We start from the raw sequence: 20,185 nt of genomic DNA on the forward strand, positions 1-20,185 counted from the left end.
CGACCTGTCAGGATGTTATTTCGCCTCTCGCCCTTTGACCACTGGAGATAGACACCACCAACCCTCATGACCCCAACAGGATAAGGGTGTAAGAAGATGGATGGATGGATGGATGGATGGATGGATGGATGGATGGATGGATGGATGGATGGATGGATGGATGGATGGATGGATGGATGGATGGATGGATGGATGATGGATGGATGGATGGATGGATGGATGGATGGATGGATGGATGGATGGATGGATGGATGGATGGATGGATGGATGGATGGATGGATGGATGGATGGATGGATGGATGGATGGATGGATTGTAACAAACAATCAATTTTTGTGCTTAATAGTAGGAGTTTAAAAGCTGACTAAGCTACAGTTTTAATAATGAAATGACATCAGACTTGTATAACACTTTTCAAACCTCAAAACGCTCTCAAAGACGCTTTTGATTGAAACCAGTCATTTCCATTCTCACACTGATAATAACAAGAAAGTGGATTGTAGCCACAGCTGCTTTGGAATACTAATTGCTTGGAAGCTGTGAATCTGAACCAGCATTCCTTTTATGTTCCTCTTTGTCTGATGTTTTTAATGCTGATGAAGGGATCCCCGAGCTCCGAGACAGAATTATCCGAGTACTTCCCTCATGAGATTCCTGGCCACTCAGTCATATCTGTTCTGAAGAGCTCACACAGTAGTGAAGGGCTCCATCTGCTGGGCAGCAGAGCCTCAAAATATGGCCTACTACAACCACAAGGTAAGAACATTTCAGTTTGACTCAATTCACTTTTACTAATATAACACCAATTCACCACAAATGTTGCAAGTTTACTTTCAAAAGGACTCAGTAAAAAGGACGTTAAATTTGAAAGGTGCATAAAGGATTGGTCAAAATTCAGCCACACTGCAGTGATTGGAGAAAAAGAAGGAAATACAGAAAACACTAAGCTGATTGGTGAAACTTATGGAAAACGTCTGATTACTGGTGAAAATTGCAAGTTTTTGCAAATTTTGCTAATGATAAGTGGATTTGCATTTATAGTTGAAATTGCCTCATTATAACTTCCTGGAGGGACTGTAAAATGCTTCAGGAGTTTATTATGTTGTGTGTTTTTCTCAGCATGCAGCACCTCTGTGACAGATGTTAACCACAGCCCTGGAGGAATAACATCACATGACAAGATTTCTGTCCCTTTCCGTCAGCATACAGAGCCCCTTTGCCAGGCCCTCGCTGCCTCCAGTACCACCTCAATGTGTTGGCAGAGCCCACCTCTTTGCCAACGAAAGGTCATATACTTAAAGGATGAGATCAGTGATGATGAGGCATCAGATAAAGCTGAAAACACTGAACCACTGACCCAGCAACAAAAATCCACACCTCCACACTTTCCACAGATGCTATCTAACTCCAAACCAAGTGGAGCAGAGATAGCAACATGGCTGACGCCCAGACAGCTCTTTGAACGGGAAGATTTCAGAGGTTTTCACACTGTTATCTTAAAGAGAAAAGAAGAAGAGATGTTTGGACTGGAACTGGAGATTCTGTCATCACCTCTGAGAGTTATGATTGCTGGTTTAAAGCCTGATAGTGCTGCTGAATGGGTACGTGTGAATGAACGTCAGTTTATTTCAGTTATGTGCCAAAAATCATATATTAGAGTGAAGCATTGTCAAAATGGTGTTCTAAGTTTCTTCTTATTTATCTTCTAGGACTCTAAACTCTGCCCCGGTGATGAGATTGTGAAAATTGGAGGTAAACCAGTGAACTCTTCAAGCTACCAGGAAATCTGTGAACTTATGCACCATCTTCCAGTGAAGCTGTCTTTGGAGGTGAGGCCAGGAACTTCAGGTAAGACCAACACAAAGAATGGTGGTCCTCAACAAGTGAGTTTTAAAAAGAGCCAAGTTATGACCCATTTCTTCAGCTCATTTAGCAGCTCAGAGATGTCCCAACCTGGGTATTATTTTGAGGAACATTCTACACCAAGAGAAAAGTCAAGCAGCCAACATGCCACAGTTTTGTCATGCACACTCAGTCAGATTTAGACTTTTAGCTTCACATGGAGGTTACCCTGACTCTAAAAAAAACTCCAAATAAAAACAAATGAAAAGCTTATTGACAAAAGTCACACCAACAGAAGCTCTTCATCTTACCAAAGTATTTTAGAATTCTGTATGTGGAGACCCAGGCAAATTTAGAAATGAACCTGGGTAAATAGTTGTTTACTGATTGTTGAACAGAAATAAAAGGCAGCTGCAGTTTGAAACCATTTTGTTTGCAAATTTTATACCTGAAATCAAATCCACACAGTGTTATCTACATTGATGTTCTGGCTCAGTGGCTTCTACACTCATTACTAAGATGAATTTCTTCCTAAAGAAGCTGGACCACAAGAGGAACATTTTGCTGAATTTAAAAAACACATTAAATCTTCAACTGCAATAACTGTCAAGTTTTGGGGCAGGTGGTGGTTGTAAGAGCTTTACATTAGGAACATTTACCCTTCTCATCTTCCAAAGCTCTGAATGAGCAACTTAGATCTAACCTTTGCCTCTATAGCTCTCCAAAGTTATTCTGTGGAACAGTCATTCATGTTAGTTGTTTATAGTTTCAAGATTATGCCTTTGCAACTACCAACAAATGTATAGCAGAAAAACTCGGCACTACAAATCTGCAGTTAAGTTGCAGTTGCTGCAGATTTGCAGGTCTGGCTCCTTTCTCCTATATGTTGCTGACCATGGAGTCATATTTCATCTACATTTGGAAAAGAATCAAACCAGAGCATCTCTCTAAAAATAAGTGCCATACAAAGAGTCTTTTCACCATCAGAAAGGCTAAACATGTTTGCCATGTTTTAACCTTGCATCAAATATTCTATTTTTATTGGGCACGCTTGTAATCCTTTTTTAGACAAACTTTGTGACGTTTCCATAAATCACAAGTCTTGTCCTTGATAGCAGCTGCACATTTTAATCAACAAAACAAACAAGACACATGCTCTTCTTTAGAATAGATTGTCAAAGTTTCCCAAAAGAATTGAACTTGCTTTGTGGCACATGTTGCTCTCAGTTCAACATAATCTTACATTGCTGATCTATAAACTCTAGTCTTGAATATTTATTTACCTGACAGTGAGACAAGAACTCAATAGCAACATAGCAACCTGCAAGAAACAACAAGATGCCATGTCTGAATATTGGCTATGTAAATATACAATTAAACCTTTTATTTCCATGGTAATCATGAGAGTAAATAACACACTGGACTGAGATTGTGCTGGTTGAATTACAACTATGCTTTTCAAAGATTCTCTATTAGAACATGGAATAAATGTCATGTTCATGGTTGCTACTTTCTCGGTTTTACCAGTTAGTAGTTGCAGAATATGTCTTTAAAATAGACCACCATGTTGTCCTGTTTCATTCCACCCCAACATCTTGACCCAACATTCCTCCCTCACTTCTACAGAGCAGTTTGGCAATTATATTTTATAGCATACGAGACAATTTAGTCATCAGATGTAGCATTAGTTGAGTGCCTTACACTAATTCCTTGATCTCAAACTGCAGTCCTTGAAGACCTAAGTCTCGCAACTTTTTGATGTGTCCCTATATGCTTGAATTAAAATACTAAATTGCATTAGCATGCACTTGCATGCATTAGCATGCACTTGCATGCAGCCTACTAATGAGCTAATATTGGTTTCAGGTGTGCTGCTTCTTCTTTTGTGTTCTTTCAGTGTTTGACATCATTGGATGATAGGTACTGGATGTGCACCTATCAGATGCACATCCAGTAGTGCATTTACTGCCACCTACCGGACTGGAGTGTGGTCATTAATGATATTCAGAGGGAATTTAATTATACACACATCAATTTTCATACCCATACACATTCATAGACACATTTATGCCTATATATTTACATATATACATACACATATACTTTTAAATACGATTAAGGCCCTTGATGACTGCTTGAGCAGTTTGAAAATATTGACTAATTTAGGAGTTATAATAGCAGAAACCCTACCAGCAGAATAAAATGACCATAAAAAATTCACAAGACTAGTCAATATCTAGGACCGCTCTACTAATTCATCGTTTCTTCACTGGATAGCGAAGTGATGTCATCAGGTCCCAAGGAGTCCTCCCCTTGTTGCGCTCCATCCGTTGTTTTGGTTGTGGAATCAACTCCTTAATTTTGATGTCTCCAATTATAATTTTGTTTCTCTATTTTCCAAACAATTTGCCAGAAACACCTGAGTTTTAATTTCAATTCATTTATCAAATTTGATAGCCCATTTTTTGCATATAATTTGGTTTGAGAAATGGCTTTTTCAGTTCTCCAACTGAAGATATGACTAAATTATCAATTTGGAATCAGTTTGGAATCTATGTAACTGTTTATAAGACAATTTGCTCAAAAACTAAAATATTCGGAGGCGTTTCACAAGGTTTCCAAATCAGCTGTCTAGAATTCAAAATAGACTATGAGATGTTTTCAAGGTTTTGTTGGCTCTGGTGGCCTTTATTTGAAAGTAGTTTGACAGGAAACAGGGTAATGAGAGAGGGGGAAGACGTATCAAATGTCACCAGGCCGGGAGTCGAACCTGTGACCACCGCCAAATAGACTAAGTTCTCAATACATGGGTTGTGCTTTGCCCCTGCGCCACCACTGCACCCCTATCAGTAATGTTTTATCTCTATAATATCCCTCTGTATTTTCTTGTCTTACAAAGAAGAAAACAAACATAACTCAAGAATTTAAAATCAAAAACCAGTTTGATAACATCAACCCATCCTTCGAAAATGTCCATATTCCCCATAAAGTTGGATGCCCCGTGTAAGCAATTTCTTCCATATCAGAGCATACTACAAAACGTTGCCTTGAAGGCCAAATATTTCAGCATCAAAAACGAATAAAAATCAGAATTTGGATTGCTTTTCTAGAAAAGCAGAATCGTCTTTCATTTTAAACTCACAGATGAGAAATGATCAATTTAGACAGAGGAGCTAAAATAAATGTGAAAATTCCTCTGAGACAAAGATTTAGCAGTGCTGCAACATTTTATTGCCATCCAAATCAAATGGTTAGGTAGACATGGATTTATGTATTAATTCAACTCAGGTACAAATTTTAGGCATAGATATGCTGTGATCCAATTGTTTTCCAATCTGTTTGTGTTTAAAAGAAACATAAGTAATTAGTTTAGTTAGTTTGTTAGTAAAAAACAAAACAAAAAAAATCCAAACTGACAGTAGATTTGAATTATAAGTTGTTTCAGAGACAGAAAAATGTTTTGTAACAAATATAATAAATCTTAAATCAATCTCTTGCTCTTTCATAATTTCCCATTTTAATCCCAGTCATATTTATTTGACCAATTCTGCGTCCTTTTTTAAACGCTTCAAAGTGATGAATGTCATTGAAAAAGAAATCCTGTTTTGAGGATAAAATAAGAGAAAAATTCAGAATAGGTCATGATGAAAACTCAAATCTGCTAGACCACAATTTCTCAGTTTTCATTAATGTCAAATTCCTCCTTTTCAAGTAATTCCAAAGATTTTGTAACAAGTCAAGTCTTCCTGCCGGCAATACGTCTCCGAATTTATCAAATTTGTAGTGTGCTTCAAGTAAAGCTGTCCTGTTTTTTCCCATCTCCATTCTAAAAGATAACCTACAAAAACTAAGAAAAAGTGTATGAAAATTTTGATTTCCAATTTGCATTATATCAAACAAATTTGAAACCGTTATCAATGTAGAAAATTCCGAGCGTTTCAAAACAGTAGATATTACCCTGTTTGTTTCCAATGTTACCTGTAAAATCTTACATAAAAACCCTACTATTGGACAAGCAAAATAAATTTTGATGTCAATTTATGTAATCATTATTTTAGAAATCTTTGTGGAGTATTTAGTCAAAATGAATTAATCTAATGCTAATGTTGTCTCACATGAATAAATGGTCTTATCTTATAGAGCTTTTCCAGTCATTTTGACCACTCAAAGTACTTTACACTAGAGTCACATTCACCCATTCGCCCACACATTTATAGACCGATACGCAGACTGGTTGGCAATTTGGGGTTAAGTGCCTTGCCCAGAGGCACATCGGCATGTGGCAGGAGGAAGCTGGAATCGAACTACTCTGCCATATAGTCACAGTTGCCCACTGTAACAAATCAAAGAATTCTTAAAGCCATGTGACTCACCAATAATTTCATGACTTTTGCCTTTATTAAAAATGATTTTTCTGTTTAATCAAGGATTTTTGAAATATAAGATCGCTTTGTAAGTTTCCCCAGATTTATCCCTATTGTAGTCATAAACAAAACATGTATTGTTTCTACATAGTTTGAAAATCAGAAAAGTATCAATACATCCATTCACCAAAGGTAGACAATGTGACGTCAATTTCTCCTCACAAACTCATTCATTCTCAGTCACACTGGCATTCTTTAACCAAGATGATGCAGGATGTAATCCCCGTTCAAGCTGAACAAAACTGGTTGGGACTGTTATTGGCCCCTCATCCCCCTAATAAAATAAACAACACAACTTCATTCTCAGTGTTTTAAGGTATTTTTTATGTCAGTTGATCTTTTATTTTTAGATTGTTCATTGAAATTACATCTTTTTAAGAACATCACCCAAAAACAATAAGTCATTTAATTTTCCTTTTTCATTGTCCTGTTTAAAGAAACATTATTCTCTAATATTTCTAATATTGTTTATGTTCACCACATATCACTTTTAAATACTTCAATTTATTCATTCAATCTTGTTTTTTTATGACAACCATGAGTTATAGATTTTAGTCTAGACTTCCTCATGAAATCTTTTATAAAGTGCTTATTTCATCAAGTAGAGTAGAGTCTAAAGATCATCACCTTGGTCATTGTCGTATCCAAACAGTTCATGTCAGTCTTCAGTTTTAGTCTGTAGTCGTCATGGTTTCTGTCTCAGGTCCAATTGTCATCCATCCCCACACAAAATGTATTTTCTGTGTGGGGAGACCCTCCTATGAGAAACAAATTTATTCGTGAGTGTTTTAACCTTTCTTGCTTTAGCTGTTGGAAAAGCATATTTTATTATTCAGTTGTTATTTCTATCCATCTTCAATCCACCCTGTGATAAGAATGAATACAATTTATTTCTGATCTTATTTATATAGAGCTCTAGCTCTATGGTGTAGTTCTGTAACTGATTATTTTGTGTTTCTATCATTACTATGGCATTTAGCAAATGGAAATCATTTTTGAATACTGACACAAGAGAGGTTTGGTCTGAATTAACATTAGACTGTTAGGAAAATGTGTCTTTTGTATATAGACATATGATTTCACCTGTTGATAGACTGATCTGACTCAGGTGCTTTTTTCTTGTTGATCTCAGCTGTAGGACGGCTGTCCAGACCATCACCCGGAGCAAGTGATGAAGTTACAAGATGGAACCCTACCCAGTCTGTGCAAGACACACCTGCTGTAGCTACATGGAGAAACTCAGGAGAATCCAAGAGCCCAACCCGAACTGGAAGTGAATTTCAACCAGCCATTACAAAAATAATTGATGTCTCATCTGAAGGCAGGATTTCTTTAGATGAATACAAATTCCCTTTTAAAAAAATCTCTGACTCATTTACCTCTGCAGCCCAGCTGGAGGATGTCAGCATCTGTGTTCAACATAATGTTTCCAAAAATGTGTGTACAAAAGAAAACACAGATGCTTCAGTGAGTGAATCTGTCCCTGACAACAATAGACTGGAAAGTGAAGTGGCTGTTGAGATTACTTCAGAATCTTTGAGAGATCCGGGTCAGGCTTCATCTAAAGTACCATCAGATGAAGAGAGCTCTACTGTTTCATGTCTGCACTTTGAGCTTTGTCAAATAACAGACGCCACCTCTGCAGAGCCAACATGCACCAAGACAGGACATGGACCAGCTGGAGAGAGTCCCATTAACTGTACCCAAACAAAGACTTACTTCACACCAGGAAGCCTCTCCCAGCCAGACGCTGGCATCACTCAGGTTCCTTCAGGTGTGTCTGGAGATGAATCACAGTCCTCAAACACTTCTTCCGCTGAATCCAAGACTTCAGATTCCAGTGGTGGATCACATTCAGGAGGTTCTGACTTTAATAATGAGATCTTGAAAGGTGAAGCAGAGGCTATGTTCATTTTTAAGAACACATCTGATTTAAAGCCACTTAATGATTCAGCCTATCCTGCAGAAAGTGGGAAAGTTGAACATCAGCTGGCAGCTGGACTTCCAAAATTAAACGTGTTAAGTATTCAAAGTATCAGTATTGCACAGGAAGAACCTCAACTGAAAGCATTCAGAAGTGAAAACCTCGTACCTTTAGACAGGAATGTTGCCATGAAAGAGTTTACCAAATTTCAACCAACCACAATCGTGTCCAGCTTCTTGAATTCAAACAGGCAGTTGGATGTGAACATTGGCCATGAATTATCCAGAGTCAGTGACAGAACGCACAATGCAGCTCAGCGTGTGCTCTCTGGAAGCACCATTCAAACTGTACAATGTACCAAAGAAAAGAACATCATTTCTTATTCCAAATCATCTGTCTTATCACTAGAGCAGTCATGCCCCTCTATTACCCAGAGAACATTCATGGAACTTCAGTTGTCTCCAGCGCCTGGTCTCATATCACCACTATTTAAATATAATAAAGAAACAGCTTCAAAACTCACTAAAGACTCTAAAAGCAAAACATATGCAAGATTAGCATCTAAACTTTCTCCCATTTCCAGGGGTGAAATAACTAATGGCATGACCAAAGGTGATACTGAAAAAGCTCAGCTAACCACAGCGGATGACCCAAAACCAAGTCAAGTTCTGGTGTCAGGCGAGACCCTGAAATTCAGCACATCTCCACCAAACTGTCGAACCATGGAAAGGTGGGGCTTATCCAAGGGTGTCCCCCTGTCTGCAGGCTACAAGCCTTTTTCTGTTCGACATAAAATAAAGTCCTATGAAAACCTTGCTAACTTGGATAAACCGGTGGCTAAAAGCAGTGATGTTCATACTTTTGCAGTAGCATATACAGCGTCGCTTAACCAGAGGATCGCTGGATATATGGACTCGGTTAATTCTGTTGACTGGCGGGGCCACCAAAGAAATAACAGCTCTTACAACAACTGTTTGACATCACTGGCATCCCTTTTCCCTCCTCTAAGAAAATCTGCAGGGAATGAAAATCAGAACGCCCCAGATGGGATTATATCCCATAACCCTGTGGTGCTGCGAAGTAAACTTGGCAGACTTCCCACCCGGAAGATGCATCAGTCTAGGACTCTTAGTATGCCCAATTTAGAAAAACTGTGCACTGATGACTTCAGTGGAGGAAATGCCACAGCTGGAAATAAAAATGATCCCAGCATCTGCTTAACTGTTGCTCCAAAAGCCAACATGACCAACTGTTTCTCGCCAGCTGCAATATTTAGAAGTGGTGATGATGTGACTTTTGAGGACACTCCTCAAGGATCTCCAGACACCAGATGGCCTGGCTGGTCTATCAGGTGAGAACTTAATTTTAAACTATTTAACTTGGATTTGGTTGGTGTGTCAGGAGACTATAACCAGAAATAAAGGCCACTGCATAAATGAACAAAGCCATGTCAGTTCTGCTACAAGTTAGATATGCAAAGATTACTTTCAAAGATATTTGGTAAACACTAAAATATAGCAATAAAGTTATGTAGACAGAGAAAAATAAAACAACAGCGTTTGTTATTATGCAATAGCCAGCTCCACCCTACTCCTCAAGATCCCTTTTGGCTTACTACTGACCAGTTCTCCGTCTAAAGGGTCTGGAAAGTGTCTAAAACCTAGTTAGAGAGAGACTTGTCTATCTCTAACTACCTACAATCCAGAACTTATGAGCCTTTTCAGTTAAGAAGCAATCGGTTGAGTAGGCCTAACTTCAATAACCACTTCTGTTAACGGTAGCCCTCTCTCTAATAATAACGAGCACTTGTTAATAGGTAGATTAGTTTCAGCAACTTTGTAAGTCCCAGGGTCATTATCTATGTAACAACTAAAGGAAAGTCTGGAGCCACCACATTTCGAGAATCATGCACATGGATTTTACATCAAGTAGAAGAACCTCAACCAATAAAATGACCCAATTAATTTCAATGTTCACGAACCTCATTAGAATTTTAATATATATATTTGTTAAGCAAGCTTTGAGCATGGGTAAATGACAACCAGATTAATCATCAATGATTGTAAGTATTTAAGAACAAAAATGAATTTAATTAAGATCAACATAAACCTTTCCTAAATTCTTTCCTTAGACTGTGCCATCTATTTACTAAAAAAGGCTTTGCGGTGCGGCAGACTCATACCCAGGTGGTGGAGGATCTCGGCAATAGAGAGCTTGAATATCCTTGGACAGAGTCTTGACTCAGTATGACAAATCCTCCTTCGAATAGGAACAAAGTAAAGCTGGTTGTTGTCTTCTAAACATCCCAATCTTCATCACTCTTGTGACCTTTGTCCAATTCCCACGTCCATTGCAGCAATCTCGAGATCTTTAGGGCTGAGTGCAGTAGCCACAATCAAATCAGGAGCCAGAGCTATTGGGCATCAGGTCCCGTCGCTCTTTCAGCAGTGTGAAGGCTCGACTTCCATCTGGTTCCAGGGTGCAGCTTCCTGCTGGTTCTCTAGCCTGCGGCTCCTGCTGGTTCTCTAGCCTGCGGCTCCTGCTGGCTAGATAAACTACTACTTCACATCCCAGTCCACTTCTGGAACAAGAACTATTTTTTTGTTCCAGAAGTGCCTGCGGCTGTTAGCTCGATCCATCGGAGATGGAAGAACTCTATTCCTCCTATCTTTCGGGCCTTTATATTTTTCTCTCTCCATTGTTGTGTATGGGGAGATGGTGTACGTGACTTCTCAAGGATTTAATTACCTCATGGAAGGTCCCATGCCTTCCCGTATTCGGTCAACGCATTGTCCACTTCTGCTTTACTTGTTTATCTCAAGTCCCTGGCTTAGTTCCTGGATTTCCTTATTTGGTACACAGACCAGGCATGTCCAAACCCATCCTCAAGACATGTCCAGGATTGTCTCTGCACCCACAGACTGTCCCTATTCTTTATGATGTGATTTCAATCCTTTATGTGCTATATGATCACTATAAATCATCAACAAAATCATCTTTTAATACATTTCTTCAACCATAACTGCTTAATCATCAATAATCAACTTTCAGAATTTACTCACTTTATGATCATCAACATAATGTGCTTTTTCATAATCAACAGTAAATCAACATATCACTCTTGTGATATGATTTCTTCAGGCCTTTTATGATCTATTTTCTGCATGAACCGGGAAAGATCTCACCTCCACATACCAGTTTTCACACAACAGCTTATGTGCAATTTCTAGTATTTTTTATTTAATATAGGGTTAGGATTATATTTTTATTATATATGTTTTATCTTTATTGATTTTCAAGGAAGCACATTTTATAAAACACAATATCACAATTATTTCAATATTTAAGAAGAAAACATGTAGACAATAGTGATAAATAAAGCAACTATTACAACTCTATTTCACAGAGAAATAGAGAAAGATCACAACCATTGAAATGAAAAATAGAATAATCTAAAACAAAAAGAATTAGTAAAAAATTACCAACAAACAGACCAAAAATAATTTCAGAAAGCATGTTGCAACTGTTGCTCATTCCTCCCCTGTTTTTGTTAAGCTGCCCTCTCATTCTTACTTTGATGTGAAGGGTCAGATTGCTTTTACAATCTAACAGATTTTTATAGATATTTTTTAATATATATATTATATACTTTGTGATAGCTTCTGTATCTTTACCTATTTTTGGTGCAGGTTTTTTATGTGCTTTTAAGTTATTAGTACATGCTGCTAATAGCTGCTTAATAGATAATCGATTGGCACACTTCTAATTGTCACCAGTAGTTTTTATTTAGTCATCCTTTATTGTGGTAAAGGATGACTTGAGATTTTAATTTCAAAATTAAAATAGAAGACAGGTCTGTAATTTTTCTGAAGTGTATTCATATTTTGATCATATGTAGAATTTTTGCTATTTCTACATGATTTGGAAAAAAATCTGTAAAATTTATTATGTCTGTGAGCTGTTGGTAAAGCAATGGCGTGACATCAGACTGCTATAGCACTTTTCAGGAACCTCAGAGATACTCGACAGTGAAATTCCCAATGACAACACATCCTCCATGTGTTGGAAGGGGTTGTTTTCTCCCCCATTTTAATCTTCATGGTAATCTATACACATATTTTCATCAATATACAAAACAAACATCAGAGCAGTCAAGTAAATAGAGGCGGAGTGGAAAGCAGTATGGAGTTGTTTTCAGGTATGCAAAACAACCAAGGAAATGAATAAAAAAGGAAACAAAAAAAGAACAGAAAGGTGTGAAAAAGCACAAAAGATCGAACTGGAATACATACATGCAAGACAAAGGCAAAAAAAAAAAAAACAAACAGAACATAACTAAGTGACACAAGAAAATTGTAGGTTTTAAAATATGGAGTTAGAAAGCATTTTCCCTTTTAGCAGTTCATTTCTGATTGGGGATTTTTCAGCCTTGTTGGGACTGGCCAGCTCTTTGTCATGGAGTCGTTTGTGAACCATGAACTGTGGTGAACTGAGAGAAACGGAGGCCATTAGGCCTTTTATTTAGCTTTATTTGAAACTAAATAAAACATAATTACTTTTATCAAGTAATAAAACAGTGCTACCATTAAGTATAAATGGCATCAAACAAAATTTGTTGTGGTCTTTCTCAGATTATTGTACGTATTCATGAATAGAAAACTCATGAATATCATGTAAAACTTACTGTATACTAAATCTGTTCAATGTGATTCCTGTTTTCTTCAGGTTGAAAGAGTTGGTGGAATATCCTGTGCATCAGCATAAGCTGCAAGCATTGCTTACCTCCCAGACAGCTCAGTCTTATGTGATGAGTTTGCTGGAAGAGACCAAGGCCCGCTCCGAGGTAATTTTAAAGAAGAATTTAACTATTCCCTGTAGACCGGACTTCTGTAGACAGAGGCCAGTAGACCTAATAAAGGCTTCTCTCAACTTCAGTTCACCTATTTGAAAGTACAGTTGCATGTTCCAAGTTTCTGTCCCAATGGCATTTGTATAGTGATATTTTCTACAGCAGTTCTGTAGTTAGAAGTTCCAGCAGTATAACAACGAAGGACTGAAAAGATTGTGGAGAAAATTTAAGGAATTTCTGAGATTGACTCTGTTTGGCATGGCTGTGGCCCACAACAGAGACACAATCAAAACTGTCAGATGACTATTTACCCGGCGATAATAACTCAGAAATAGTCCAAATTAGGATGTATTTTTATTTATTTCCTACTTATGGAACCTAAACTAGGTTTCAGTGCCTTTCTATCCTAAAGGAAAAGATGTGAAACTTCAGATATTTCACAAAGACATATTAACATTCATGAAAAAACCTCACATAACCTTATATTAAAGCAGAAAGTACAGCGGCCACTGTAAGAAAGGCTTACAGTATTCAGTTATGTCACATAACTGATCAGTACAGTATTGTGATGAAAGGCAAACGACAAACTTCTCCATGTCCTCTAGAGGGCTCCGTAGTGTCAAGCCTTCGTGGCATTATGTTTTAAAATTCTGTCTTTCATACAGCGATGTCTGAACTTTAGATATGGAAACTGTTCATGTGTGGGTTTTTTATGCTTACTTTTCAGTTTTACAAAAATTAAAGCTCAGATGGCTCAACATTTGGAGTTTTTTGTTTGCTATCAGGTCCAGCACAGAATAATATGTATAGCGAAATAATCAGTTGATTTGAGTCTTTATTATTATGTTTGGGCCAGCAATGAATTTCAATAAGACAAAATAAAATATCTGAGTTTATTTGAGTCCATCAGAACCACAACTTTGAGGTTCTCTTTGCTGAGTGTTGTTGTAAACATCAGCAGACAGTTGACCACAGGTGCTGTGTGCTCACAGCCTGCCCACCATAGGGAGGAAAATACCATATAACAGAGAAGCAGCTTGGGGAGAACCAAACCACTCGTTAACTGGTTAGTGGATGACTTGCCAGTGGAAAAATGCCTAAAGGCTGTCCCATGCTTCAGCCAGACCTTTTACTGGAGTTGACTAAGGACATAAGTGGAGGACTTTTGCAGGTGTTGCGACCTTTGCACAACTTGTAAAAGATCACATGGGTGATCCAAGTCTCTGTTCCAACAGTTTCCAACAGGTATATCCATGCAGAAGCTCTTTTGGGTGTGGAATGAAGTGTGGGAATCACTTCATTCTTTATTTTACAAAATAACTCGAAATGTTTGCTCTGTCTGACCAGGAGGCAGGAGCTGTGGTGAACACCCTGATGGAAGGAAGGTTTTGCAAACTGGTCCCAGAAAGTCTATCCACAGTGATCAAGGGAGAATTTTGTGTCCAGAGATTTTTCCACCATGTGTGAGAAATTGGGTATAGTCAAGACTCACACTACATTCCGCTACACTCCCAGTGATGGGAAGTGGAGTGATTTAATCAGACTCTTGAGAGCTTTCATCATGTCCGGTCATCAGAGCAACTGCCATTTACACCTGTCACTGGTCCTCATGGCATGCCGAATGGCAGTCCAGGATTCAACTTCTTCTACACATGCCCTCTTGATGCTTGACCATAAGCTGAGGACTCCAGCATAGCCTGCTTTCGGGTGGCCTCTTGATTCATCTGGGATGAATATGCCAAAAAGCATATTCAGGATGTTGGAGTATAAAAGAAGAGGAATTATGATGTACATACCAAGGGCACATGTCCATAATCAGGAGTTAAGCAGCTGATCATGACACCATGACACCCCAGAGAGCAATGGCCACTCCCACCAAGGCTCAGAGACTTTGTCTGATCGGCTGATTTAGATTATTAATATGTAATGTGCACAATGTAATGACGTTGGTCCACTGCAAAGCTGTGCTCAAGACGAAGACAACTTTGTATCAAGATGTTTATGTGACAATGTGATATTGAAACACTGGTATTGTCAGTGTTGCTCATCATGGTGAAACACTCTTTTCCAAATTTACATTAATTTAGAAAAAATATATATTTGCAATGCACTGATAAATAAATAGTTTTACCCACCTGTCTTCCTGAACAGGACCTAGGCCAAGTAGGCCTAAATAACTTTGTGCTACCAAGTGCTTTCTACCAACACTACCTTCTTTTCTTCCACTGAGTCCTCTATATTTCAACCACTGTATCATATTGAATACTGTGTTTCAATATTGAAGGATGTTGAAATGAAGCTTCTGGACGTTGTCAACTTCCAAAGTTATAACTATGCTTTTCAAATGCTGCCATTCTAAGTTTGTACAGTTTGTCCGAACATCCAGGCAACTAGCGCCCTCATGAATATTAACGAGCAATATGTACAGTCATTCATGCTGCTCCATTCTGAAGCTGCTACCCCGCGACCCGATCCGGACGGAGGGACGGAGGGAGGGAGGAAGGAAAGAAGGAAGGAAAAGTCCTGTTCCTAAATTTGGAACAAGGACTGATATAAGTTGATTTGAAAACAGATTGAAATAGCCCTTTAAAAAAGCCATGCTGATGTAAAGAATCATTAAGGAAAGAAATGATTCATTCCTTCATGAAAGGAAAGCTGCATTCCTCTTTTACACGTCGCCTTGACAGGCGACTTGATAACTTTCTCTCTTTTTTTTAAGTCTCTCTATATTTGTGCATTTTGTTGCACCATTTTATTTTTAGTAAACTGATCAAATATATGCTCTAAAAGAAAAAGAAAAGAGATGATACAGAAGTTTGAATTGAGTTTTTTTCTTTGTGTCTTTTATATACGTTTATATAAAAGGAACATATACAAAAGGATTGTATGATTAAAGAAACCTTATGTTTCTTCAATTATACTTTAACTTTTTCTTTATTTCTAACTACAGTGTCTCCTCTCTATTGTTGATGTTCTATTTGAAGGTAATACACAACAACAATACTCTGCTGGTTGTCCTGAATAAAGAAGAGGGTGCAGGACTTGGCTTTAGCGTTGCTGGTGGTGCCGACATTGATCAGAAGAAAATAACTGTAAGTGCCCAGAAATGATCTATATGAGTGGAACAGCTGAATGACTTGTGCAAATGTCCTTATCATGAGACAAAATGAAATGCTTAAATTCTGCACACACAGATATTTCACATTTCCTGGACAAAGAGCCACAGACCAACAGATACTTAAACCACGTACTCCTCCAAACACATATTTGGAGCGCCCTCTGCAGCCATGGAGATGTAATGTCCTGATCTGTAGGTTTGTGATGCGGATGAGACGCAGGTTTTAGAGAAAATGACAGAAGAGGCCACACGAACCCATGAAGAGGCTGCAGTGGGCCACCAGGAGGCCGAACAGACCTATGAAGAGGTGGCAGAGGGTGGCCGGCAGTGGTGGCCGGCAGAGGGTGGCCGGCAGTGGTGGCCGGCAGAGGGTGGCCGGCAGTGGTGGCCGGCAGAGGGTGGCCGGCAGAGGGTGGCCGGCGGGGATGCCGCACGGACCACGAAGAGGTTGCAGTAGATGATGGGAGGCCACATGGACCCATGAAGAGCATAAGACTAGACCGTCGAGTTTAGGGGGCAAAGGTTCTCCAATTATTGCTGCAAAAGTAGCCTGACATCATGGGCAATGGCGGTGATCAGTTCTGCAGAGAAATGATGCATCTTGAGACTCCCTGGAGAGAGCAGAGATGAACATAAAAAACTATTTTGGATCATCAACAATCGATTCACTCATTGCTAAAGTCATGTCAGGTGTGAGAGAATTGTTTGGAGGGTGATATTTGTTTTATAGCATCACATTTAGATACATATGATGCTGGATTGCCTTGCTGTGATAAAATATATAAAAAATAAGACTTGTTTTTGAAAATTCATTTACTCCAGAATGAAAAATAAATATGGTGTGGTTTTTGTTTCTAATAATTTTTCCCTCTTTTGTCAGAAGTGCTTTAAATCTGGTTGTTTTTTGCTTAGGTTCATCGGATTTTCAGCAACGGAGCAGCTGGCCTTGAAGGAACAATTCAAAGCGGTGACACCATTTTATCTGTTAATGGAACAAGTTTGAAGGGTAAATCCCATGTTGCAGTTGTGTCCTGCCTTCATGAGGCCAGATACTCCAAGCAAGCCTTAGTTGTCATTTGGAGAAATGAGGAATGCAAGCAGAGCATCTCTGACAAAGACTGTTGTCTTCAAACGAAAGGAAACAAGCTTGCGGAGGCACATGCTGCTGTTGTTTAGGAACATATCTGATAAATGAACCAAACTTATCAGTGGTTCTTGAGTTTACTACCAAGCCTTATTGAATTGGTCTGGTCCGGTGTGTAGAATGTAGAAGTATCAGGCTAAATGTTGGCTACCACAACCTACTTTAAAATTGTTATGGGAGCAGAAATGATAAAAGTCTGTGTTTTATTCCGTGTTAGGTAAAATAACAAAGTAGAAAGGACAACAGTCTGCAACATATTGAAAAGAAACTGCAGGATCTAATTTGATTCAGAGTACATAACACCAATTTACAACAAATGTTGTGTCAAGGTACTTTACAAGAAAATCATTTCAATTGGTCCAAGTAATAAAACAGTACAGTATGCTCAAAACATTTTTCAAAGTAGATTAAAAAGCTTCTTTCTAAGTAAACTCAGCAGATTGCATTGAGTCGATAGCATGCAGTATTCATTCCTCCTGGATGAACATGTAGAGCAATCTCTTCCATTGTCTCAAAGTCTCACATAGAGAAGAAAAACCACTGTAACCAGAAGAAATCCCTAGCAAAACCATAACCGGGCTAAACACAAGTGCTCATCTGTCATGACCTACTAAGGGTTTAACAAGACAAAGCAGAATGCACAAGAAACAGATGAGCTGATGTATGATTGTTTTTGATGTTCATAAAATTAATAGCAGGAGAGGGAGAACAATTCGTTAATATGAGCATTATCTCAGTCGATGCCGTCCTCCAGGAAGGAATTACAGGCAATTGGGATGAAAGACGAGGTGAAGCTTCAATGGAAGGAATATTAACTGACAGAAAAAGTTAACAGTTGAAGTAAGAGCAAATAATGCAAATTGGAGAGGAGCTGAAGAAGAAAGTCAGCAGAAGTGGTCAGTTTGTTCTAAACCACTGGAGAACAAAGACAATGTCAAAAATAGCCCAGTCTTTTTGTTAGTAGTCATTGTCATTGTTTGTGCTGAATGGTATCACCTGGAAAAGGCATTACTGGCTCTTTATCTGCCTGCCTATTTTTAAAGAACCAGAAAAATACTAAGCATTTTTCTGGTTCATAATTTCTTTTTTATAGCACAATCAAGTTACCTTCAGTTATAAAAATGCTGAATATCAAACACTGAGCATTTGATGCCTTGATATGATGATACTCTTTCTGACACTCTGCCTTCAGGATATTATCACAACATGGCTCCTCTATTATGCTATTCACAACAAGTGTTGTTGGTAGGATGAGCTCAGCAGATATGCAGTTCCACCAAGTGTTTGCTATCAGCTCCTGCTGCTCGTCTGCTGGAGTCTCCTCTGGAGATTCAAGAACTCCTCAAACATGCATGAAAGAATCAAAGCAACATTTCAGGTATGTTTTTGACTTTAGACAGGGGAGCAGTTTTAGCTCTCACAAATAAACCTTAGTAGCAAGTGCTTCAGTAACAAAGGCTGAATATTGAAACTTATTTGGTAATTCAAAACAATATTTATACTGTACCAAGGAAGAGCCAGGAGCTGAGTATTTAATGTGAGATCAACAACTGCCTTTTGGTAAGAACTTTATACATTTGGGTAACATTGTACGGTCAGCACAATGAGAAAAAATCTTCTCAAGGATTTCTTCAAATCAGCTCCTGGCAGACGTTTTAATGCTGGTTCAACCAATCTGATCAAAGTGCCCATCAAGGCTGGGACATCGGAGCTTGATCAGGAGCAAAATTGCAATTGCAATAATATAACCTAAATAAAGCACCAACCATAGAAATGCATATAAGAGCCAACATAACCCTCTTGCTGCTGCATTTTAAGACTGAGTTAAATGACAAGAGAGATAATTGTGAATTTAAATCAAAATGGAATCAAATGTTTTTGTTATGTGACAGTTTTTATCCCCTTCATTTTAGTCTAGAATGAGTTCAGTCCCTGATTTGCTTTTTCAGTATTTTGTTTTTGTTGTGTTGCTGTTTTTCAATTAGTTTTTGTAAAAGTATTGCAAAATTATTTTGGCATGTTTTTGTGTGGTTTTCATTAAAATTAAAGTGATTAAAAATTATTAAAACATATTATGTTTTAGTCTGTGTCACATCCCTGGTGAAAAATAAATATATATATATATCAAATATTAGTCAAATTAAGCATACTTTAAGTCAGACTAATCATGAGTATAATTCAAGTTCATTTAAATGTCACACAAAGTGTGATGTTTTTAATAGTATTCAAATGGTATTAAAGCACAATTTAAAGTGTATTAACTTTTTTGTAATAACTTCAATTACAATTAGTATAGTTACTTAATGTATTTTATTCTGCTTTGCCATTTTGTACAATATATGCTTCATACACACTGCAGTGTTGCAAACACATTAATCTACCAGAACACAGAAGGATCAATTACAACATACTTTACAGGTGAAACATTGTGCTTTCAATATACGGTATCACTATTTTGGTAACACTTTATTTGTAAGACTGACATGACACTATCATGATGAACATGAATGTCTGATTGTTGTCATAAAGTACAATTTGGTAAATTTAGACTTTCAGCTTCAACCATAATGACGGCTTCTCACCATTTCAAAACTGTTCCACTAATAATAAGGCTTAATATCAAATGTAGTGGGGCGTGCTGTGGAGGCGTGGGGTCAGCACGCCCCACGTTGATCCCCGGCGCGGACGTCACGGGTTCGACTTCCACTCCCGGCGATCTTTGCCGCATGTCTTCCCCCATCTCCTCGCCCTCTTTCCCGTCTGTCTACTGTCAAAAAAACGACCCACTGGCGCCGCAAAAACTCTGAGAAAAAATGTAAAAAAAAAATATTGAATGTAGTGCTGAAAATTCACTGTCATTTTTCACTTCTTTTGCTGAGCTAAAG

The 20,185-nt window shown here is 38.2% G+C and overlaps 1 protein-coding gene across 3 annotated transcripts in view; it reads left to right on the forward strand.

Moving 5' to 3' along the window:
- pdzd2 (PDZ domain containing 2) overlaps positions 1-19,376 on the forward strand; it is a 69,609-nt gene extending 50,233 nt beyond the window's left edge. For 2 of the 3 annotated variants that reach the window (XM_055024836.1, XM_055024838.1), the window contains 7 exons: positions 602-755; positions 1,119-1,600; positions 1,709-1,847; positions 7,398-9,540; positions 12,915-13,032; positions 16,023-16,130; positions 17,069-19,376. In XM_055024836.1, the coding sequence (XP_054880811.1) occupies positions 602-755; positions 1,119-1,600; positions 1,709-1,847; positions 7,398-9,540; positions 12,915-13,032; positions 16,023-16,130; positions 17,069-17,332 (3,408 nt within the window). In that variant the 3' untranslated portion in view covers positions 17,333-19,376. The remainder of the gene's footprint in view (positions 1-601; positions 756-1,118; positions 1,601-1,708; positions 1,848-7,397; positions 9,541-12,914; positions 13,033-16,022; positions 16,131-17,068) is intronic. The other variant, XM_055024839.1, reaches the window with a different exon arrangement.
- The last annotated feature ends 809 nt before the right edge of the window (positions 19,377-20,185 follow it).

Source organism: Poeciliopsis prolifica, unplaced genomic scaffold (genome assembly GCF_027474105.1).
Source record: "Poeciliopsis prolifica strain line A6 unplaced genomic scaffold, Auburn_PproV2 SCAFFOLD130, whole genome shotgun sequence".
Classification (NCBI taxonomy): Eukaryota; Metazoa; Chordata; class Actinopteri; order Cyprinodontiformes; family Poeciliidae; genus Poeciliopsis; species Poeciliopsis prolifica.